The 24,911-nt window shown below is 34.9% G+C and overlaps 1 protein-coding gene across 5 annotated transcripts in view; it reads left to right on the forward strand.

The window, feature by feature from the left end:
* The window catches only part of LOC132131188 (dedicator of cytokinesis protein 3-like), a 181,724-nt gene that overhangs the window by 127,701 nt on the left and 29,112 nt on the right, over positions 1–24,911 (forward strand). For all 5 annotated transcript variants that reach the window (XM_059543182.1, XM_059543183.1, XM_059543184.1 and 2 more), the window contains exons 10-23: positions 3,840–3,921; positions 4,010–4,070; positions 4,637–4,784; positions 11,919–12,007; positions 13,700–13,825; positions 18,162–18,286; positions 19,409–19,571; positions 20,181–20,287; positions 20,653–20,824; positions 20,920–21,017; positions 21,113–21,196; positions 22,509–22,609; positions 22,716–22,797; positions 23,593–23,763. In XM_059543182.1, the coding sequence (XP_059399165.1) occupies positions 3,840–3,921; positions 4,010–4,070; positions 4,637–4,784; positions 11,919–12,007; positions 13,700–13,825; positions 18,162–18,286; positions 19,409–19,571; positions 20,181–20,287; positions 20,653–20,824; positions 20,920–21,017; positions 21,113–21,196; positions 22,509–22,609; positions 22,716–22,797; positions 23,593–23,763 (1,609 nt within the window). The remainder of the gene's footprint in view (positions 1–3,839; positions 3,922–4,009; positions 4,071–4,636; positions 4,785–11,918; positions 12,008–13,699; positions 13,826–18,161; positions 18,287–19,408; positions 19,572–20,180; positions 20,288–20,652; positions 20,825–20,919; positions 21,018–21,112; positions 21,197–22,508; positions 22,610–22,715; positions 22,798–23,592; positions 23,764–24,911) is intronic.

Genomic DNA, 24,911 nt, shown 5'->3' on the forward strand with positions numbered 1-24,911 from the left:
ATAATAAAAGAAACAAAATACACGTAACACACAAAACAAAAAAGTTGTTGATAGCAAACAATAATAATAATAATTATTATTATTATATAATCATAAAAATATTAATATTATTATTTGTTTATTATTTGTTTTATTTTATTTTTTGCACACCAGCACGTTTTTGTGCCACTTGTAATTTGAGTAATTTTCTTTTCCAGCCCATATTGTCAGTCAGTATGAATCTGCCTTCATCATAAGCCGTCATGTTCTTCTGTGATTGATTAAAATGCTTGACAGCTGCTTTAGTCTCTATTCAAACACACATGAGTTATTCAGCTTTGAAGGTTGAACTTGTTAATAGATATTTGAACTTGTTACTTTGCATTTGGCCACAGATTCCCAGCAGTTCATTTCTTTTGCAGAAACCCTTGACTGTTTTAACAGTCTACTCTCTGAACATATTTCTTTATGATATAAAGAACCGTGTTATTACCATGTGCGGCGTGAGCTAGCAGTCGCTACACAATAGGATCTGAACAATCGCTGAGTCGTTTGAAATAATAGCACTGCTGATGTTCGAGGAGTTTAATGAATACCTGTCAGCGCTGCCAGAGGACAACAGCGTCTCCTCCGGGGAAGTGGGTTGGTGTCTTCCTGCGACGTGATTGGTTGTTCTGGGTCGAGGTGTTCCCTGAGGACGAACTGATGAGTCTAGTTAACAAGTGAAGCATGTGTGTGCATACGTGCTGATGTACATGTGACATGAGAGCTTCACATCTGGGATCAGATATGTTCTCCTGCATTACTGCACCGATTCCATCAACAACTGAGTAGCAAGGTTTTCTTTATGAGTCATTGACTATTGTTTTATAGTAATACAATAAACATAAAACATAATACAAACGTAAAAAATTATAACAAATACATTAGAAATTAGAAACTTGAAAACATTATTTATTCATTTTTTGCAACAGCAACAAGAAAGATTTTTGTAATGCAACATTGGTTATCTGTTATATTAATGATAATAATAATAATAATAATAAAACAATGTTTTTTTTATTGAATGATTCATTCGTTTGCAAATATATCCATCTATCTATCTATCTGTCTGTCTGTCCGTCCGTCTATCTGTGGATGGATGGATGGATGGATGGATAGATAGATCTATCTAAATTGCTATAAAAATTATTCTTTTTTTTGCGATGGAATTAGCAGGGTTTTTGTTATGTGTAAAAAGTTTGTAAAAATATGTTCATTCATTCATTCATCTACAATAGAATTTAGAAAGGTTTTTGCAATGAAATATTGTGTAAAAATAAGTAAATTACACATAAAAGTATTATTTATTTATTTATTTATGCTATAGAAATTGTGATTTTGTGATGTAATGTGGTGTAATATATATATATATATATATATATATATATATATATATATATATATATATATATATATATATATATAATATATCTGCAGTAGAAATGAGCAAGTTCTTTGTAATGCAACATTGGTTGTGTGTTGTAAAAATAAATTAAGTCATAATAATAATAATAAGTACAAATATAAATTAAGCCTTATTTATTTATATTCCATTACAACACTTGTTATAATGACATCTGGCTAGACATCTAAAACAAACTGAGCCTGTGCTCTTGAATACATTTTTCTTTTTTGTTGTTGCTGTTTTCTCCATCAGCAATTCTAGTGCCTAAACTTCAGATTGGCTCTCCCAGCAGTAAACTGTTATTCAAATCTTGAATAAATTATACATAGAAAGCGAGCAACGCATCAACACCCATTCTATTAGGATCACTGAAGTTGTCAGTGCGATTTGACATGGTTCCTCGCTGCGGTTTGAGCCAGTAGTTCAGCATGAGCTCACTGACTGGACTCTAGTGCTTTACACTATAGGCTCATTTAAAAGCCTCTGATTTGTCTTTGTCAGTAATCATTCTCAATGCTCAGTCACTGCACTGAAACTTAGTAAAGATGGTATGCCGAATATATTTCACACAATTGTTTGCGCATGACAAAAATACATGTTCCCTCACAAAGCCTGCACCGTGAAGTCTTGATACTTGTGCCAACAGCAGAAGCATCACAGACATATTTTGTGATGCGAGGTTTGGTTTTGAAGCAGTGTGTTTGATACGCATGAGGACTGGCTCCTGTGGATCGGATGTGTCATGTGGAGATTTCTCCGCAAGGAGAACTGGCTTGAAATCTTGAATCCATGTCTAATTAAGCTCTCGAAAATAACATTTCAGAGTTATTTAGTCATTAGGGCTTTACTTTTGTAATTCATTTATGAATTCAAAAACAAAAATGTAAACACAAATAAATTAGATATATTTGTTTAGTGTTTTAAGATGTTTTGTAGAATGTTCAAGCTGGTCTTTTCCATAAATTGAAGGAATTAGTTGAAAGTTTATTCATTAAAAAATAAAATGTAAATAAACCACCTTTTGTTTTAATAATAAAAAAATGTATTTATATTTATTTATTTATTTACCTATCTAAATAAATTAAATCGGCTATAAACATTGCAATTTCAAAAATAAGAACTGTTCACTGTTCATCTGAGAGTGAACAGTCCGCAATAATTTTTTATAGCAATTTAGATAGATCTATCTATCCATCCATCCATCCATCCATGCGTCTGTCCTTGAGGAAAGATCTAGGCAGCATTCACAAAGCCACCTGTATCTCTACAGCTGCACGGCTCACATACAGATGAGCCTGAGTGCAAGTACTGATGCTGTCAGCATCTGTCTGCTGCCACAGACTCCATTAGACAGTATCAGAGCAGGCAGGAAGTGTGCAGCTCTGTTTCCTGTCATCTGATTGCAGCACAGTCCATCCACTGGAAACAGAGAGACATGAAGACATTACTTTATTAATGTTCTCAGTGTTTTTCCACGTCTTCCCTGTGTGAGGTCTGGAATAATTCAGGAGGGTTCACTCTGTAGCCTTCAATTTAAATTAAATACAGACTGATGTATTTAAGAGCATGGAGAGCCACTTGAGGTTATGGAAAAATAATACTAATAATAAATCTAATATAAAATCAAATCCTAAACTTGTGCTTTCATCTCTTAGTATGTTGCTAATTGATTAAAATACAGAAATCAGTTATCAGTATATTCGTTCAAAAATAAAAACGACAATGCTATGTAACTGCTTTATAAAAAATGGAATATAAGTGTCTAATTTTTAATTGTTAAATTTAGCTTAATTTCTAAACACAAATTATTTAAAAAAAGAAAAGTACTTATATATATACAGTGGGTAAGGTAAGTATTCAGACCCCCTTAAATTTTTCACTCTTTGTTATATTGCAGCTATTGCTAATATCATTTATGTTCATTTTTTTCCTCATTAACGTACACACAGCACCCCATATTGACAGAAAAACACAGCATTGTTGACATTTTTGCAGATTTATTAAAAAAGAAAAACTGAAATATCACATGGTCATAAGTATTCAGACCCTTTGCTCAGTATATATATATATATATATATATATATATATATATATATATATATATATATATATAATTTACATTAAATAAAACTTTTTATATTATTATAATATAGTATTATATATTACATACAGCTTTTAATTAAGTAAAACCGTTATATACTATATATACAGTATATTTTGGACTTTATAGATTGATAATTGATTCAGTTGCATAAAAGACTCAGAAATCCCACACAATGTGGGTCTGAAGCAAAACCAGATGAGAGTAATTTCATCTAGCTGTATTGTCTTCTCTAAATGATGAACATTTTAAACAGCAACTTTCTTGTGTGAACTTAAAATCAGTTTCTCATTTTGTTTTGTTTTCTTCCAGTGAGAAGTTTATGGTGAAACTCAACAAAAATGGTGGCCCAAAAAACCCAGAGAAGGTCGACCGTCTCTGCGCCCTCTTTACGGTGGGACCAACAACTGTTATTGCTATGGATAAAAAAATACATAGAAAAAATGGACTAAATAACTTCTCTTCCTCTTATTTTCTCACAGGACTTAAGCAACAAGGACATGAAGAGAGATCTGTACATTGTGTCCCAGGTCATCAGGACGGGTGAGTATCCCGTCTCATTTAGCCTCTTTCCCTTCTGTCCCTCCTCAATCCATTCCGTTAATTTGGAGCCAAATGTTGCCACAAGGCATTGCATTTCTGCCAGCAACTGCATCTCTAGAGCTCTTACATAAGTGTGGCACTGCAAGCTTCATTCCTGTTTATAAAGCAACTGGGAGGCTGGAACAGACCATTCAACCCCCCAAAACGTGTCCTCTTTTGACTCTCAATGGCCGTTCTTAACCTCGTTTGTGAAGGATTGTGGAAACTTTGATTATCTTTAGATGTTTCTGTGATGGCAGGCTGGTGGAAGATATTTTCCAGCTATAGAAAGTGATATAATTTGCCAATTATTAGTCAGTAAATTGACACAAACATTAATGTAACAAAATTGTAATGGCCACTGATCCACATGGGAATGTTTCTCTATAGGCAAACAAGCTAAAATAAATACATAATTAGCCGTTTCTTGCATGCACCAGTTGTCTGCTGGACAGGATTTGTATAACCATGCAGATGGCACTATGCACACATATTTCTGTCAGTGATGTATAATGTCTTTTGTTCAGGGCGGATGCTGTTAAACGACTCAAAGAAAGGCCCCCCTCATGTCCAGTACCGCCGGCCGTACGGATGCGCAGTGCTGGCCATGAGCGACGTCCTACAGACCATCTCTGAACTCAAAGAGGAGAAAGACTTCGTGCTCAAAGTGTACACGTAAGCCTCCACTGTGCACTTTAGGGCCATTTATCTGTTTGATTCATTAATTAAATCGAAAAGAAAGTCTTGGGAACTAAGTTTATTATGAGCTGGAGATTTGCATGTCAAAGCCGCACTGTTCCAAACCCTAGTATGCTGCCTACCTAGACAGCATTTTAAACCTCCATAGTCAAGTTATGTCACAGTTGGCATCATTATGTTGCCTTATGGAGACATAGCACCAGTGTTGGGGAGTAACTAGTTACATGTAACGGCGTTACGTAATTTAATTACAAAATAAATGTAACAGTAATCAGTTACAGTTACTAAAAAAAAATGAGTAATTAAATTACAGTTACTTATGAAAATTGTAACGATTACAAAGAGGATTACATTTGAATATTTACACACATCCACATACAGTTTATTTCTTTCCCAAATTGCACTAAGACATATGGCCCATAATCTCCGAGACGCGGAAAACACATTTGTAGAATCGAGTAATAAAAATGGAATTCAGCCTATAACGCGGACGCAATATGCCACATTTTGGACGAATAAATCAAAAGTAGGTCAGTACACTTGAATCAAAACCCGATATGGACAGATGTCTGTGAATATTAAGCCGCAAAAAGACTGAATATGAATCCTGCACGTTCTGCGTGTCTGTGGAAATCAGGCGCTGACTGGACATCGGGAGAACCGGGACTATTCCCGGTGGCCTGGCAGACGATTTGGCCTTCTACTTTAATATTGTTATTGTATAATTGCAGGCCGAATATACTAAAGCTATTATTTCCGAATCCGCCATTCGATAATTAAATTTCTAATAAATCATGAATCGGTTAGTCGTGACTGGCAATGGTTGGGCTCGCGCCTCGCGCGCTCTCCGCGCCTCCGCCGAACGGTTTGGATCAGACTCCGAGTAATCAATGCGAGAGAGAGAGACCCGAGTGAACTTTGTAAACGCACAGCTGGAGCAGAGAAGCGACACTTCTGTTCAGGGTTTCAGGTGCAGGTTAGTTTCATCTGTAAATATGCTAATGTAGTTTTGTCTTTGTTTACTTAGTCAAGCAGCAGCACATTGCTCGCAATCACTCAAAATACTGTATAAACGACGTCATTATTATCTTTTGTAATGTTACAGTAGTAATTTAGCAGACAAATCATCATATTTTATCATAGGTTTAGGGGCAGCTAGTGGATACAAAAACACAACCCTTAGGAAAATTAATATAGCCTATGGTATGGCACTAACCGTGGTTTAACTATGGAATTTGTAGTAAAAATAAATACAAGTGGTAATTCATTTGCCAAAAAAACAAAATTGCACTTACAAAACATGGTAAAAGTCAAATAAAAATCTTCAGTATTAAAGTCATGAGAGAGATGGATGGATAATGGAAGTGAAGGTGCAGTTCAGGAGAAAACTCTTAATTACGTTGCATGTCCCCAACCTAAGGATTCAAATCTTTTTGATGTCAGGTCCAAAAAAAAATAGGGCTGTCCATGTTTCAGAATGGGTTGTGGGTGTATGAGTGTGAGATTTCCCAGCCTATTTTTTTCCCCAGTCCGCCCCTCATGGAAATTAATCTGTAGAACAGTCACTTCATGAGCATTTTTTACTTATTTTGAGAAACTATCATCATATCATATACAAAGAGACAGCAGTGTTTCAAAAAGACACCAATGTTTCAGGAGTTTAGTACACAAAATAGGACACATGCTTATTAGATAACCGTATTTGAGTTGATATATGCTTTTATTTTTTTATTAACTATTTTTCCCCAAACCATTTTTAGATGCAGTTAGATGCCTGTAGTTATGCAAAGATTTGGTTTCAAAAACAGTATCTATAAACTATTTCTTTTGATTTTAAATCTGCTTTGAACTGCAGATCAATCTCTAAGTAAAAGGCAGTACTAAAGTCTGATTGTGTGGTGGATGTGTTCAAATGTGATCATCTTAATTCAAGTGATGAAGGATGGTGAAAGTCTGACAGTATTGAGCACTACTGTAAGGTTAAACCTGCATGGTGTAAAATGGTTGAAGATGATTAACAGTTGCAAATTAACATTCATTAAAAATTTATAAAAGTAATCAAAATGTACTCAAAAGTAATTAGTTACATTACTTTATTAAAGTAATTTAAAAAGTTACACTACTATTACATTTTAAATAGGGTAACTTGTAATCTGTAACCTATTACATTTCCAAAGTAACCTTCCCAACACTGCATAGCACGTATCCTTAGCATTTAAAGCAATCCCATAATGCACTGTGGCATATTTAAATAAAAATCAATCTTAAAGAAATGGTGGACTATTAAAGAAAATTTGTAAAAAATACTTAATTAATTTAGTATAGGGCCTAATTATTATATTTCATATTTGCTTATATGTGCTATGTGTTGCTATGCTTTCTATGCTTTTTTTATTGCACGTTAAGCATAGCAACATGCTAACATCAATTCTTTTGGAATTATTTTGAATGCTCTAATGTCACTCAGAAGGTTCTATTTCAGTTACATATATATTTCAGTAAAATATGCATATAGAGTTTGTGCTATTATCATAACAGTATGCTAACATCAGACTCTACAAATTGTAAACATTCTAATTCAGTCACTAATGAGGTCCCATTTCAGATCGTATGGTTTTATATTTCACTCAACCTTTATACTCTTTATACTCATATACCTGATGTTAATGTGCCCTGCTACTTCAGTATTGTGTTGTTAGCATAGCAACAGGCTAACATTAAACTCTATTGCGAAGAATTTTGGACATTCTAATTTAGTCACTGATAATGTTCCATTTTGGACAGTGTGCTTTTATATTTCATCTGATGCTTATATGTGCTGTGTATTGTTACACTTACTACAGTGTAGTGCTGTTAGCGTAGCAACATGCTAACATCATAATTTATTGGAATCATTTGCAAAGATTCTAATTCAGAACTATATAATTAATCTTATTTCACCCAATATTTAAATTGCTGCTTGAGTAATTATTATTAGCATAGCAACATGCTAACATCAAACTCTATCAGAATGATTCTGAGATCTCGAATTCTGTCACTCATAAGGTTCCATTTCAGTTAGTATGTTTTTATATTTTATATTTCATTAAATATTGTTTATGCGCTATGTATTATGTCCATGAGTATTGTGCTATTAGCATAACTACATGCTAACCACTAAGACTATTGTAACTAATTGTTAACGTTCAAATTCAGTCTCTCATGTTGTCAGCTGTCAATGTAAGAGGTATACTAGGTTTTTCGAAAAGAGCTAATAATTAGTTACATTCTTGGCTACATTAGCTACAGTGAATAATTTGCTACATTAGCTGCAGTGTACATTTACTGTTATTTATTCCAGAAAAGAAAGCACACATCATTTGTGCTGTGAAGCTCTCTCTGAAATCCTCCCCTGTGGACGACACACGTGCTCCAGTCCTCTAGCTATCTCCATCACACACTTTCATTACCTCTTGGTGTAGCCATGCAGAAAGCCTCCTCTGTTTCATTGGCTGGGGAACTGACAGAACCGGATAAAAGAAAGAGAAATCAAGGGGGGGGGGGGGGAGTTATTATGTAACTCCCATTGTATTATTATATATTTAACCCATATTTTATTTTATAATATTTTTTGCCCATATGTATTTTTAGTCTGTAGCCTGTAGAAATTTATTTATTTATTTAAATAATTGCAAATTTTTATAAATAACAATAAAATCAAATAATTGACATAATTAAAATACACCGTTTATATTATAGAACTTCAAACTATATTCATATGTCCATTACATATATACAAACACATGCATTTAATATATATTTAAGATACAATTGTATTTTTTCAACCATATGTATTTTGACAGCAGCCTTAGTGAAATGTTTCACCCAGCACAAATTGTACCAATGCTGCAACTCTGCGGTTGCAGCATTGGGGAAGACAGGAAAATAGATGCTGATGTATATACAGTACAGACCAAAAGTTTGGACACACCTTCTCATTCAAAGAGTTTTCTTTATTTTCATGACTATGGAAATAGTAGAATCAAACTGAAGGCATCAAAACTATGACTTAACACATGTGGAATTATATACATAACAAAAAAGTGTGAAACAACTGAAAATGTCATATTCTAGGTTCTTCAAAGTAGCCACCTTTTGCTTTGATTACTGCTTTGCACACTCTTGGCATTCTCTTGATGAGCTTCAAGAGGTAGTCACCTGAAATGGTCTTCCAACAGTCTTGAAGGAGTTCCCCGAGAGATGCTTAGCACTTGTTGGCCCTTTTGCCTTCTGTCTGCGGTCCAGCTCACCCCTAAACCATCTCGATTGGGTTCAGGTCCGGTGACTGTGGAGGCCAGGTCATCTGGCGCAGCACCCCATCACTCTCCTTCTTGGTCAAATAGCCCTTGATGCCTTCAGTGTGAGTCTACAATTTTCATAGTCATGAAAATAAAGAAAACTCTTGAATGAGAAGGTGTGTCCAAACTTTTGGTCTGTACTGTATATATATATATATATATATATATATATATATATATATATAATGTATGTATTTTCATGCATGTTTTCAATGTTATATGCATGGAAGTGTGTGTTTAGTTTCTAGGGACATCTAGTGGTACAGTAGACTGTTGGGAACATGACAAACCAGACCGACAGTTGATCTGATCGGATTTGCAGTAGATATTCCTTTGTGTCTGGAATGTAGCACTTTCCATCAAGCGATAGACCAGAACCACCCTTGACACCCTTGGTCACCAAGACAGCCAACCAGATGGACTCTGTGGGAGTTCCCACAAAGCATCTGCCCGCTAAGCCACCACAAACACTAGCGTTAGCATTGGGCGGAGGTCCCTTTTCAGCTGCCACGATGGGATCAGACATTAATGACATCACTTCCCCTCAGGCCATAGAAGTTGCTGTTCTCGAACCTCCGACAGCTAGCACACAGTGATTTAGCAGCTACTGATGCCTGAATGTAGCATAAGGCTCTGTTCTCTCTACTGAGAGCACCACACTCCTGTGCTTTTAAGCAGTAGAGTGTTGTGACTTGCTTCATTGTGATGGCTCTTAACACTTGACTGTACTTGACTGTGTGTTTTTTTTTCACTTACCATTATATCATCCAGAGTGCCAATTGACAAACGCCGTATGAAAATGCTAATGCAGCTCTGCCGGTTGGGGTTAATTGTCTTGATTGTAGATTATTCTTCACTCAGTGTCAAATATATACCACTTTTTTTGTAAAAACGGACACATGATACAACCTAAAACTCTATATTTCCATTTTCTAGGGCTGCACGATTATGACAAAAATCTAATTGTCTATTATTCACTTGAAATTGTAATTGCGATTATAAATTACGATTATCACAATTTACATTGAATGATGTTTATACCATTGTTTGATGCAAATGCATGCCGTATTTTATATGAAAACAAATAAGCTGAAAACAGTCTAACTGAAAAACCTTTAGCCTCAAATGTCAAATGTACATCGGACTGTTTTTTTATTTTAAATTATAAAATATATATATGTATATATTTATGAATGGTATTATAATGTTATTCTTAAACTAAAACTAAAACAATGAAAAAGTTAATGTGTACAAAAGACAAAAACATATCTTAAGCATGCAGAATAATGTAAGTGGACTTTGAACGATTAATTGCCACTTTGAACGATTACGTAATTGTGGCATCCATAATTGTAATCGCGGTTAGAATTCGATTAATTATGCAGCCCTACCATTCAACAAACAATTTTAGATTTGTCTTACTTACAAAATGTTTGTTATTGAAATATAAACCAAATAAAAAAGTCAGAATTTTGAGATGCAAACTCAGAATTGCAAAAAAAAAAAAAAAGTCTGAATTGTGAAATGTTAACTAGAATTTGAGTTTATAACTCGCAATTACAAGTTATAAACAATATAAAAGAAATGTTTGAAAAATCTCAATTAAAAAATATAAACTAGCAATAAAAAAGATATACCTGTATACACCGATAATCAGATTAAACCTGTATTAATTAATACATTCATTCATTCACTTATTCATTCATTCATTCATTCATTCGTTCACTTATTCATTCATTTTTAACACCACTGATGAGATGGAGCATGGAGCAAACCTTCTTTTTATATTATGTTAATAATAACCTATTTATTATTATTTATTTATCTATATCATAACCTGGAGATACAAAATAGCAAGTAAGTAAATCAATAAATCAATGAATAAATATCATAGAATATGACAGATAAACGGGACAAGATTGCATGTCTATATGTACATTTTAAATGTACAAAAAAATAAAGAACAACTTCAGAAATATTGACTAAAATACTAGATTATGAAATATTGGGTAGCACTTTATTTTACAGTCCTGTTCCTCATGTACATACTATGTACTTATTATAGTGATTACAATAACTATGTAATAACTAGGTACTAACCCTGAACCTACCCCTAAACCTAACCCTACCCCATGTAGTTACCTTGTATTACCAGAACTTTCTTAGATAAATACACTGTAAGTACACTATAAGTACATGTTAGTACACGTACTGTAAAATAAAGTGCAACCAAATATTGTCTTTTTCTTGATTATTTGAAGTTGTTTTCATAAATGTCTCATACCTGGTCATATTACGCCATTCTGGTATGTAACGGCAACTTTCCGAAAATCCAAAAGACAGATGGAACAGTATTCTCATGGAATATCCCGTTTTACTTGGAAATATGTCATTATACAAGTAAAGTGCAAACAGAGTTTTATGTTGAATTTAATGTTTTCTAAGCACTCACTCTTTTGCAATATTTTGAGAAGGGATTGTCAATGGGTCACGGGCCACTACTCGAAAGTATCACTGGGTATTGTGGTAAATAATTCATTTTCTTTGACTGGATGAAAGCCCCGTTTTTACTTTAAGTCCTGGCACATTCATGAGCATACTGCAATGCCCCTTAAGGACAAGACCTTTTACTGTTGAAACTGAGTTACATATATACTGAAAAATTACATTTGTGACTCCAAGCATCTGGGAATCACTTGAATACTGATGCAACGATTCCACCTGCTTCATCCATACCACAACAAGATTGTTCTCTTTCTTGTCTCTTTCACAGGTGTAATAATGAAACTGAGTGGTACCAGATTCATGAGAACATTATCCGCAAGTCCAGCACCAAATACACCGCTCCTAGCACTAACTACGGTAAGTGCACTTCCAAAATGCTCGTACACTTGATTTATCATTACATGAGGAACATTTAGCTTCACTGAAACTGAACAGTCCCTCCAAAGAGTCTGTCCATTATCCTGCTTCACTGCTGTAGTCGACATTTCACTTATTTTGCTGAAATAACTGTAGGTGGTTGTCTGCTTGTTAATTTGACATTTTGTTACAATGAAGTGACTTGCTTAAAATAAATGAAACCTGCGCAGGGAACTTTTTCACTCTCACATGATTTAGCCGATTCAAACTGGAATTTTGGTAAATGTGACAGCACCTTTACAGTTAAAATGCAAAGTACTCATGACTATGTCATATAATTTTAAGTAAAATTACAAGTCACATGCAAAGCTTAAGCCTCAACAACCAAACAGAACCTTTATGAAAGTCATTTTCTGCCACGAAAAAAAACAAAACAAAATTTTTTTGAATATAATTGCAACTTTATCTCACAATTTGTTTTTTTTTTCTTAGAATTCTAGTTTACATCTCGTAATTATTTATTTTAGCCTTCACAGAATAAAGAATGTAATGTAATTGCGATTGTTTTAAAAATTCTGACTTTTTTCTTGCAATTGTCTTTGTTTCTCTTAATTCTTAGTAATGTTTTTTTTTTTTTTGCTCTTTTTTCATATTTACAATTGTTTTTTTGTTTTTTTTATATATTGCAAGAAAAATGTCACAATGACCTTTTTATTTATTTGAAATTTTTCATCCTGTGGCAGAAACAAGCTTTTGTAAAGCGTGTGGGAAATGATGAAAGATTTTAATTGAATATTGAATATATTTTAGACAATTAGAAATTTAGAAGATATTTTTATTTTAATTAAACAAAAAACATATTTATCGGCTTATAGTCCCGGACAGAATTTAAATATCACCACTCTTTTCAATCAAAATAATTGAGTTAAGTTTCACAGAATGGTAGTGTTGTGGGTGGTCTCCAGGGTGTTTCTCTGCTGTTTCCAATGTGTTTTTACCCTGTTGCTATGTGGTGGCTTACTGCTAAGATGTGGTCACATTAGTCATTGCCAATAGTGTAGCAACTGACAGTAGTCGCTTTCAAACCAAGCAGCTTTATGTCGAACGTCCGGGAAATGATGAAATAGTCCAAAGTAATATTGAAAAGCTAGATCAGATCCCTAAAAACCCTCAAAATGAGCTGCATCAGCAAGCAAAGTAATGCCAGTCTAAGTCCTGGTGGAAAAGAATATGGTAGAGGTATGTCTTGAGTTATCGTTCAGTAGTATTTGGTATGTTAGCTGTTCTAATTGAGAGTTTATTCCACTATTGAGGAGACAAATTTCTGGACCCGGATGAACATAAAACCCTTCCCACTGGGAACAGACAGGAGCCAGGCAGTCAGAATGACTGATTGCAGCAGGCGGGCCGGTGTGTCCGATTTAATGAAGAATTGAAGGTAGTGGGGAGCCAGAGTCATTAGCAGCATTGTAGACCCAAAACAATGTCTTGATTGAATTGAACTGTAGCAGTTACTGGCAGCCAGCATAAAGACCTGAATAAAATTGTAACAGAAACAAAATCTCTCTGGTACGTTCTTCAAAACTAAGGACCATTTTACAAAATAAATGCTAACATAATCACGAGGATAATTACAGTGGTTGTCATGATGAAGTTGTCTCACATTTCCCCTGAACTCTTCTTGTCGTGCAGGTCTAATCATCTCACTGCAGCTGTTGAGGGGCGACATGGAGCAAGTGCGCAAGGAAAACCCTATCATATTCAACCGCGGCGTGGCCATCACACGCAAACTGGGCTTCCCTGATGTGATCATGCCAGGTAAATCTCATGAAGGCCACGGCTGGATTTAAAGTTTTGTTCAGGACTGAATGAATGCAAGAGAAATGCCTTGACTTTATACTCATGGTCTGAAAGTAGACTGTTGCTGTAAGATAGGTTTAGAATATGTACAATATACTGATAGTTGTTCATACACTGTGCGCAATATGTAGCATATCGGTTATTGACCTATATTAGATTTAGAAAATATATTAGCTGATATAAGCTGTATAGTTCTGGATGCTCATTTTTCTTATGTTTACATCATTTAATGCTCATTTAAAGTTTGTCTTTAAACATACTAGTAATTTAATAACTTTGTTAAATGTAGTCTTTAGAAAACTCAAAATGAACATCCATTTTTGTACAATGTTGTGATGCCTGAATTTACCTTTTGTATTTATTTATTAATTTTGACAAAAACAATATAACATATGAATAATTACAGTATAGTAATAGTTATTCATATGCAATGGACAATATGTCGGTATCATATCGGTTATGGCCGATATTAGAATTTTGTAGATATATTGGCCGATATTATCTGCTTAGTTCTCCATGACCGTTTCCCTTATTTTTACATCTAGATCATATTTGACCAGCACATACTGAAAAATATGAACTATTAATAATAGCTTAATTATAACATGTAATTTTAGAAAATCTCAAAATTATAATTTTTCGTATAGTAGATTACAGTGTTGTGATAAATGTACTTGTTGTGTTTTTTATTAATGTTTAATTTATTTTGAAAAATATATATATACAATTGTAATATTTACAGCGTAGTAGTAGTTATCATACACAGTGCACTATATGTTGGTACCATATCGGTTATCGCCATTATTAGAAGTTTTTAATATATTGGCTGTTTAGTTATGAATGGTCACTGCTAAATTGTGACTGGTCATTTAATGGTCACTTGAAGTTAATCTTTATGAATGCTAATAATTTAACAATTTTGTTAAATGTTATCTTTAGCAAATCTCAAAATGAATATCAATTTTTCAGTGTCGTGGTGCCTAAATTCACCTGTAGCATATACAACAATTAATTTAATTATTGGTGTCTTTATTTTAATTAAACAAAATAGTAAAATAAAATTTTATTGGCCATTTATAGGTCATCAGCCAAAACATGAAAATAATTATTGGCTTATCATATTAGCCACTATTTTCAATTGAAATAATTGAGTTGACTTTCACAGAATGCTAGGGTGTTGTGGGTGGTTTCCAGAGTGTTGCTAATGTGTTTTAGCCTGTTGTTTTTTGTCTTTGTGGTTGCTAGGTTGTTGCCACAGTAGGTGGTTTCTAATGTGCTTATTGCTTACTGGCTAAATCTAAAATAATTGCATCATTAAGGTGCGGTCACAATAGTAAAAGAAAATTTGCAGACCAAAACACACAATTGAAGATTCAAACCACCGGTTGCAAAACCTGCATGGATAAATCTTTCATGAATTTCCAGATCGTGTAAATTCCTATGGGAATTATAGAATTTCAGGTGCAAAAATGTGATGGACAGTGATAAATGTTAGCGTACTGTACCTTTACCCAAACATCTGTTGTTGTTTTTTTGTTTTTTACTAAAAATCTTAAGTTTGGTTCCAAACTCAAAGTTTCCTCACTACCTCACGCCATCTGCAGACCTCTTCGTGTGGAGGTCAAATCGACGGTAAGCCCTGAAGAGAGTCTTGTGAAATTTTTTTTAGCATGACTAATAATCATTATGTAACAGCAAATAATCGCCCGCATTGGCTTTTAACTGCATAGAATCAAGCTTATATAAATTATGACCCACATTTTTACACACTCTATAAGCTAAGGATATAACGATTAACTGCGAGCCGGTTGAAAATCGATTCAAATATGTGACTATTCAAATCGGTTTAGATGCTAAACATATCGCGATTCATTTCGTTTATATGAATGCATGTTTGAGGGGAACTTGTAATTCAGAATGAGGGGTCTTCTCAAAGTTGTTCTCTTAATAAAATCGTGTCGTTGAGTTTTCGATGGAGCTCTGCCTCCAGTCTATTCCTCAACAGTCTTCAGTGTCAAAACCTAGTAGCCATGTACAATATCTATTCTTTTCATCCATAAACTCGTACATCAGTCTTGTGGTCCCAGATGTCCTGCAGTGGTAGGTGGATTGATTGGTCCTCCATCTTCTTCTTTACAGTAAATCCCTCTCATTAGACGCTGAGTCAATGCTTCCTTGTTCTTCTGAAGAGCTCAGTGATTAGTTTCATCCACAGATCGATCAACCTGAAGTAGTATGATTATCATCACAGACAAGACTGTGCTCTTTAAATTCAACATTTTGAGATGCCAGTAATTCGATGGCTCTCTGGGAGCCATGGTTCTTTAGGTTTCTGAGGTACGTATTTTTCTCATTGGGCTTAGATGATATTGAACCACAGTGTCTGGGAAATTGCTGCATTGACTTTATTCCCCAAAAAGATCAAACTGGACAGGTCTCTAAAACATGCTCCCAGCATTGGGATCCATTGCGTTAATTAACAATATCTGTCTGTCAAATGATATTAGGTCTTGGATGCAGCAATTAGATGGAAAATTGAACTGTTAGCATTATGAAATGTTAATGACACTTGAAGTGCCACAAGGTTTGGGAATTAATCATTCTCATGATATTTTCAATAAGCCAGAGATGAGTTTGTTTAACACAATTGTTTAAAATTTTACATAGTTATTTCCTGTTTGGCACCTCATATTACTCTAATAATGATGATAATGATTATGATGATGATGATTTTATGGTTTTAGTTTTAGTTAACTACTGTATAATAACCCTGTTTAAAAATGCTGTGTAACAGAACAAACTATATATATAGATATATATAAATAATATTTTTTAAGTTTTTAGTTTTTCACTTTTATTAAGGTACCTTTAGAAGTGTTATAACAGATTGTTATGTTCTCTACTACTTTGTAATATCAGTTTATACATATATGGGGATTCATAATGTTTGCAAAGGTCCTCAGACGGTCAGTGTTGTTCTTTATTACTCAAAATGTACAAGTCATTTTCAATTTACGAGCAAAAGTCAAGGAAACTATTTGATTATGCACATTACACACACAATAAAATGAGCACATTATTGCGTAAGGTGATTTATGTCATTCTCCCTCAGTTTATCCACCCTCAGTAAAGCCATTCAAGAGATATCCTGTTGCATCGGAGCAAACTGAAGCTTTTCTTTAAGGTGTATGCTGAAATGTGGATCTCTGAGCTCATAACTGTCTGCAGGGTGGGTTTCAGCAGGAGGAATGCTTTCTAGCAGAGCCACGCTTTATGTTTTATTGCATCAGCTGTAATTGGAAGAAATCAAATTAAACCCACAACTTCTTTCACAACCAGCTAAAACTTTGTTCCCCTGAGTAGACGGGTAAAAACTAAGCGCTATTCCAGAGAGAGGCTGTGTTTATTTTGAGTGTTATGATTCAGATGCTTGCTGCTCGGCGGAGAGAATGTGGGCTGCTGGGTCATGGATTGAATGAGGTTGATAATGAAAGAGTCATCTGAAAACCTAGCTCACATGTGGAGTCACAGTGTAAAGACAGGTTGAACTCAAGTTTGACGAGATTCCTTTCAGCCTTTCGCTCCTACAATTAAGCTGGACAAATGAATTGACCTTTGTGTAGCAATAGTTTTTAAGTGTGATGAAGCCATCCAAGATTACATGGGTAACACTTTAGTATAGGGACCAATTCTCACTATCAACTAGTTGCTTATTAGCATGACTATTATTAACATATTGGCTGTTTATTAGCGCTTATAAAGCATTTATTCTGCATGACCATATATATACCTTAATACCTAAACTTAACAATTACCTTACTAATTATTAATAAGCAGCAAATTAGGAGTTTGTTGAGGCAAAAGTTTGTTAATAATGTGAATTGGACCTTAAAATATAGCATGACTGTTACTCCTACACTTAGGTATAGGAGCATGCCAAAATATTTGTTTACAGTATTATTTTTTTTCTCTCTCTCTCCAGCTTTTATGGGATAGACATAGTAGACTAATGTATTTTGGTTCTTATCCAAATAACTCTGTATCTTTAGTCAGGGTGCAAAATGAACTCTCTACAAGTGGCAAGTTTATCATCAGTTTTTTGTCTAGGTTGTATGAACTTTTTTAACCCATGTGACAACATGTATATACTGTATGTTGAGTTTTCCTTGCATTTATTCTTCAAAACGAAAATATAAGTAACAAAATGACAACATATTTGTAACAATTGCAGTTTTATTAAGCCAAAACGAAAATACTCATATTACCAAACAATGTGTGTGTTTTCTCTCTAAAGGCGACATACGCAACGACCTTTACCTCACGCTGGAGAGAGGAGACTTTGAGAGAGGAGGCAAGAGCGTTCAGAAGAACATCGAGGTCACCATGTATGTGCTCTACGCTGACGGAGAGATCCTCAAAGTACGTCAGACTGCTGAAATAAAGGAATAAGTTGCCAGTAATAAAAAATCTGTCATCATTTACTCATCCTCATGTTTTTCCAAACCCGTAAGACCTCCGTTCATCTTTGGAACACAACTTAAAATATTTTTGATGAAATCAGGGAGCTTTCTGACCCTTCATAGACAGTAGTGCAACTGTAATGTCCCCAGGTCCAGAAACGTAGTAAATACAACAGTAAAACAGTCCATGTGACATCAGTGGCTCAATTTCAGTTTTGTGATGCTTCGAGAATATTCTTTTTTTGTCCAAAAAAAACAAACAATTATAACAATTTACTCAACCATTCTTCTCCTCCGAGTTACGTCTTCCACCATTTTAGAGAGTATTACAATGCTTACGCATGCTTTCCCCTAAGCATAAACAACGCTTATTACGCACATGACGTTCATGCACGTGCTTTCCCCACGAACGTAAAAAACGCTGATTACGTCCGATATGATTTTGGTTACTCTCCAAAATGGCAGAAAACGTAACTCGGTAGAGAAGAATGGTCGAGTAAATTATGTTATTTTGTTTTTTTTCTTTGCACAAAAAAAAAAGAAAAAAAAAACTATTCTTGTAGCATTGCAAAACTGAAGTTGAGCCACTGATGTCACATGGACTGTTATACTGATTTATTTACTACATTTCAGGACCTGGGAACATTTCAGTTGCGTTGCTGTCTGTGGAGGGTCAGAAAGCTCTCCGATTTCATCAGAAATATATTAATTTGTGTTCCTAAGATGAGCGAAGATCTTAAGGGTTTGGAACGACATGAGGATGAGTCATTAATGAATTTTTATTTTGGAGTGAACTAACCCTTTAAGGAATTGTGTTGTACGATTATTGAAATAAAAATCTCCGAAACAAACAGTAGGGGTTTAGAATGACAGAATTCTCATTTTCTGGATAAACTATCCCTTTGAAAAACATATCAGTGATCTGTAGCTCATGTGGTGAATCATTTAGTCCAAACAAATTTGAAGTAAATGAGTTTCTGATGTATTTTACATAAGCCCATCATAAATGTTGGTGTCGCAAACTTTAATGCACACTATAAAGCCACATAACACGGTTTCCATTTCTTCTATCTTTTATCAGGAGTGCATTAGTCTGGGCTCAGGAGAACACAACATCAGCGAGTACCGCTCTTTCGTCCTCTACCACAACAACAGTCCGCGCTGGAGCGAGGTCATCAAACTACCCATCCCCATCGACCGCTTTCGCGGCTCCCATCTGCGCTTTGAGTTCAGACACTGCTCAAGTAAGGACTTGAGTACAGTACTGGTATCATTTTGCACATATTGGTGACCCTCTCTGTGAAATCCAGACTAAAGTCTCAAACTCTAATTGTGAGATAACAAGCATCAAAGTTTGATTTCAACATTAATTTCACTATGATTTCAATCTTAGTCAGTAATAAAGATATCAATGTTACATTTTCACAGAATGTTCTTCACCTTATGAAGGATGATTTTATATAGAAAACATATAACCAAAACATGACTGTGGCTGGGTTTTCATAGAAAGGGTCAGATTTTATTGTATTGATTTTTTTCCCTGACATTCTGATCTGAAGACTTACACTTAATTAACTGATATAAAGATAAAGTGTGCCTACATATTGATTTTGTTATTTAGAAGAGAGAGAAAAAAAACCTTTTTGAAATGGATGCGATAATGTTTTGTTGGGTTTTATATGATGCATTAATTTCTCGACATACTCTAAAAAACATTTTCTGTCTTTTCTTTTTTGACTTGTTTTATGAAGTGATATGATTTTTATCAACATTTAAATTATTAACTGGCACTTGAAATTTGACAAGCACTTTGGAAAATATTTAAACTTTTTTTTGTTTGTTGGTTTTTATAGCAAAGGACAAAGGAGAAAAGAAGCTTTTCGGCTTTTCTTTCACTCCACTCATGAGGGAAGACGGCACCACGCTGTCAGATGAGAGCCATGAGCTTTACATCTACAAGGTGAAGCAGACATTACATTATGTGAAACACAACAGAAATTATGTGTTTACCATAAAAATAAAAAAAAAGAATGCAAGCGTCAAGGTCTGTGGAAGACTTGCTATTCAACAGCTGGATTTTTTATGCATTAAGTAGATTAATAAATAAATAAATAAGGTGATTTAGTTACTTAATAAAAATGTTGTTACACATAATGAAATAATAAATGAATATAGTTTTTTTTTTAAATACAATTTTAAGTCTGATAAAAAAGAAAAAAAAATTATCCACTTACCAAGAGTTCAATATATATATATTTTTTTGTATGTTTTCAGTTTTGGTTAATGATAATAACCCTGTTAAACTCTCTTCTGAATGTGGATCAGTGTGATGAAAACACCACCTTCAGTAACCACGCGCTGTACCTGGGGCTGCCCTGCTGTAAAGACGACTTCAACGGCTGCCCGAACATCCCGTCCAGCCTCATCTTCCAGCGCAGCACTAAGGAAACCCTCTGGATATCCACTCAGCTCTCTTCCACCAAACTGACTCAGAATGGTAATTTACTAACAATTTTTCCTTCATCCATCAGTTGTTGCATCTACTTTTCAGGGAATATAATGACACTTTCTTCTTGTGTTTGTGTTGTGAAGTCGATCTGCTGGCTTTGTTGAAGTGGAAAGCACATCCAGACCGTGTAATGGACATTTTAGGGAGATTGCGGCATGTCTGTGGGGAAGAAATAGTCAAAGTGAGAGCTCTGGCTTGTTTTTTTTGTCTTTAAAAATAACAGATTTTAATGTCTGCTTAATGTAATTTACATCCATTTTCTGTTTTCCACTCCAGTTTCTTCAAGACATCCTCGACACGCTGTTCTCCATTCTGGATGACAACACAGACAAATATGGACCCCTGGTGTTTCAGTCACTGGTTAGAAACTTTTAACAAATGGCATTTCTAGGACAACGCCATAGCTTAACTAATGTTAATAATTCACCGCTGTAATAACGTGTCTGATATCCATTCATCAAAAGACTCAGACCCACATATACTGTGTGTTTGCGTGTGTGGACACCCTTTAATGCACTCGATTCATCTCTTTCATGAGTGCCCATGCTGTGTGTGTGTGTGTGTGCCTGTCCTGAAAAATGGAAGATTTCAGCTGGCGTGGATCCAGGCATTAATAGACGTTCACAGCTGGTTGATAGTGGCATCTCCAGAGAGCCTTTAGCTTCTCATACTCCTGTAAAAAGAGTCAAGATGTTCTAGCCTCTCTTGGACTGAATACATCTGTCATGTTTCTGTGTGGAGAATAGAGAGCCTACGCTGATGCATTCTTCTTGCTCTGATATTCATTTTGCAATAAATTTGTTGCCTTGTCGTCTCATTTTCATTTCATTCAAAGGAATAGTTCACCAAAAAATTACTATTTGCTGAACATTTACTCACCCTCAGACCATCCAAGATGTAGATGAGTTTGTTACTTCATCAGATTTGGAGAAATGTATCATTGAATCACTACCAGTGGATGCTCTACAGTGAATGGGTGCCGTCAGAATGAGAGCCCAAACAGCTGATAAAAACATCACAATAATCCACAAGTAATTCACATGACTTCAGTTCATCAGTTAATGTCTTGTAAAGCGAAAAGCTGTAAGAAGTTTGTAAGAAATCCATCAAGATGTTTTCTAGTCTTCTATCAACAAAAATGTGTTTGGATTTTGATGAGAGGACAACAGGAGATGGACTATCCACTGGAGGAAGTGTTATTATGGATTGTTGACTGTTTTTTTGGCCAGAAATGACGGTTTAAAGTTTAAATGAATTAATAATGTATTTGTTTCTTACAAACACACAGCTTTTTACTTCACACGACATTCACTGATGGACTGGAGTGGTGTGGGTTACTTGTGGATTATTGTGATGTTTTTATCAACTGTTTGGACTCTCATTTTGACGGCACCCATTCACTGTAGAGCATCCACTGGTGAACAAGTGATGTAATGCTACATTTCCCCAAATCTGATTAAGAAACAAACTCATCTACATCTTCAATTAAGTAGATTTTTTATTTTTGGGTGAACTATTCCTTTAACTTGATGTACTAAAATAACTAAAAGTGAAGAAAAACAAACATATATTTTAAAATAAATTATTTAATAAATTTTAACATTTTCAACAACAGTCAGAGATTTGGACCTGATAAGGAACCTCCTGACTTCTGCTTTCTATCTCTGTCTAGGTGTTCATCATCAATCTGCTCCGGGACAGTAAGTTTTATCACTTCCGGCCTGTGATGGACACCTACATCCAGAAGCATTTTGCTGGAGCGCTGGCTTATAAGTAAGTCCATGTATTTTTACAAGATATTTTTGTCAAGATAAACTGCAAGATATGATTTTTCAAAGTTGTAAAAATGGTATAACTAGATGTTCAATTTCAAATTCAGAGAGTTGATTCGCTGTCTGAAGTGGTATATGGATCGATCAGCAGAAGTTGTCAGACAGGACCACATCCAGGAAGCCATGAGGGTAAGATTCTCTGTCATGTTTCCAAGTGTGCTGTATAACCACACAGACAGAAATCAAGAGAAAAAAATTTGCTTGAAATCATATGGTGGCCACTGTCCAATAAACAGCTTCAGCATTAACAGAAACTAGAACTAATAGTACATTTAGCTAAGAAGTTTCAATGCAGTCCTCAAAGGACCTTTACTAATAACTTGCTCAAGGAAATGTTTCTGAGTTTCTTATTCACTCACTGTATAGTTTTGTTAAGATGTATTGCCATCACTGCTTTGATTGGTGGTTCATTTTTTTTTGTTTTGACAGTACCCTCATATTAAAATGTCAAGCACTGTAAAAGTACAGAGAAATTATACTTCAGTTTAAGTGTGGGTGCTGCGTCAAAAGTATCTAGCCAAACACATACTTGAGTGAAAATAAGAAAAGTTTCCACTTTTAATTGTACTTATGTATTTAGAAGCAATTGTATCTCAGCATTTGTAATTGGCTTATGAAAGACACGGGAGCCATCCATTTAGTAATCATAGTATTTAAAACTTAATGCTTTGAATCAAAAATTGCTCAGTACAATTTTTTTTTAGCTTCATTAGCACCAGAGTTAAGTACAATGTACACATTTCTCAAAGTGATCAAATGTGAAAAACTTTTTTTACTTAATTTGTCTTCAACGTACAAGCACAGGGGCTGTTCGTACTGATTGTACTTGAAATGTTTTAAGGACATTTTATAGCGTAAACATTGAAAAGCTAGGACACCTGCAGACATTTTCAGGGTACACATTACCTGTAAATCTTCTTCCAGGCTCTAGAGTACCTGTTTAAATTCATCGTCCAGTCACGTATCCTCTACTCCCGGGCCACCTGTGGGATGGAGGAGGACCAATTTCGGGCCAGCATCCAGGAGCTTTTCCAATCCATCCGTTTCGTGCTCAGTCTGGACAGCCGCAGCTCTGAGACACTCATTTTCACCCAGGTCAGATATAAACTCAAAAACTGTCCACATTTCCGGTTTATGAACATTTCCATTTATAAGGAGATACTGCCTAAAGAAACAATCTGATATATAAGAAACTGTGTCAAAAATAAAAGCATAAAATGACTAGGAATGTGATGTAATGCATGAATGGTTTGTTACTGTGCACTTTTATATAAATGATTTGATCAATTTTAACCTTAAATTGGTTTAATTGAGGAACTAAGTGAAAATGACAAAAGATCAAGGTGGTCTAATGTGTTTGAAAATAAAATGATCAAGTAGTAACTAGTTGATGATCTCCAAATCCACAGTTGTTGACCCAAGATCAAAGCTGTTTCCTTGAGGCCCAGGTTTGTTTAGTCTTCTATGAGACTGATGCATCTGTCTTATCTCTGCCCTAAATAAGTTGCACATCTAAGCTGTTTAGATAGCCCCATCTCAAGAAAAATCCAGTGAACGTATTTCTTAGATAGAGCGATTTGTGATCAGACAAAACAAGCTTTTTCCTGAGGCCAGCAGGAGTATGTTTAAGTAAAGATATCTGCTCGCTTAAGATTGTTTGCTCAGTGAAGTAGATGTCAAATGTTCTGAAGGTGTCAGATTTGAAGAACACAAGACAAGAGGATTTAAGACGAAAATTGACAGACACCAAGACAGAAAGCCACCAAACAAGTTCTTGAGATACTGTAGTATAATTAGTCACTAGATTATTACATTGTGTGAAGATGGTGTGAATGGTAATTGTCACTATGATGCTGGGATGTTGTGGGTGGTTTCCAGGCCATTGTGCTTTCTGAGGTGTTCTGTGTCAAACTAGCTCTCCTCTCCCCCAAGTTACTATGATGATCTGATCCCTACATGTTTTTTTTCACGGTTTTTGTGTAAATGGTTGGTCACTTTTGTTTAGTTACAGGTAGTGTTTGTACCCGAAAATGTGATATTTCTTTCTGTATTCTGTATTCTGGATCCACCAGGAACCTAGGGAAAAAAATGTCTGTGCTTTGATTAATCAATGTCTGAACACAGTACAGTCCCTCCTGCCCACAGTTCTTGCTCAAATGATTTAATGAAGATTTAGTCGTCTTTGGTTTTTGTTGACTTAATATTTTCCTGAATTGTCCCATATTGTACCTTTGTGGGCTTTT

This window comes from Carassius carassius, chromosome 48 (genome assembly GCF_963082965.1).
Source record: "Carassius carassius chromosome 48, fCarCar2.1, whole genome shotgun sequence".
In the NCBI taxonomy this organism is placed as follows: Eukaryota; Metazoa; Chordata; class Actinopteri; order Cypriniformes; family Cyprinidae; genus Carassius; species Carassius carassius.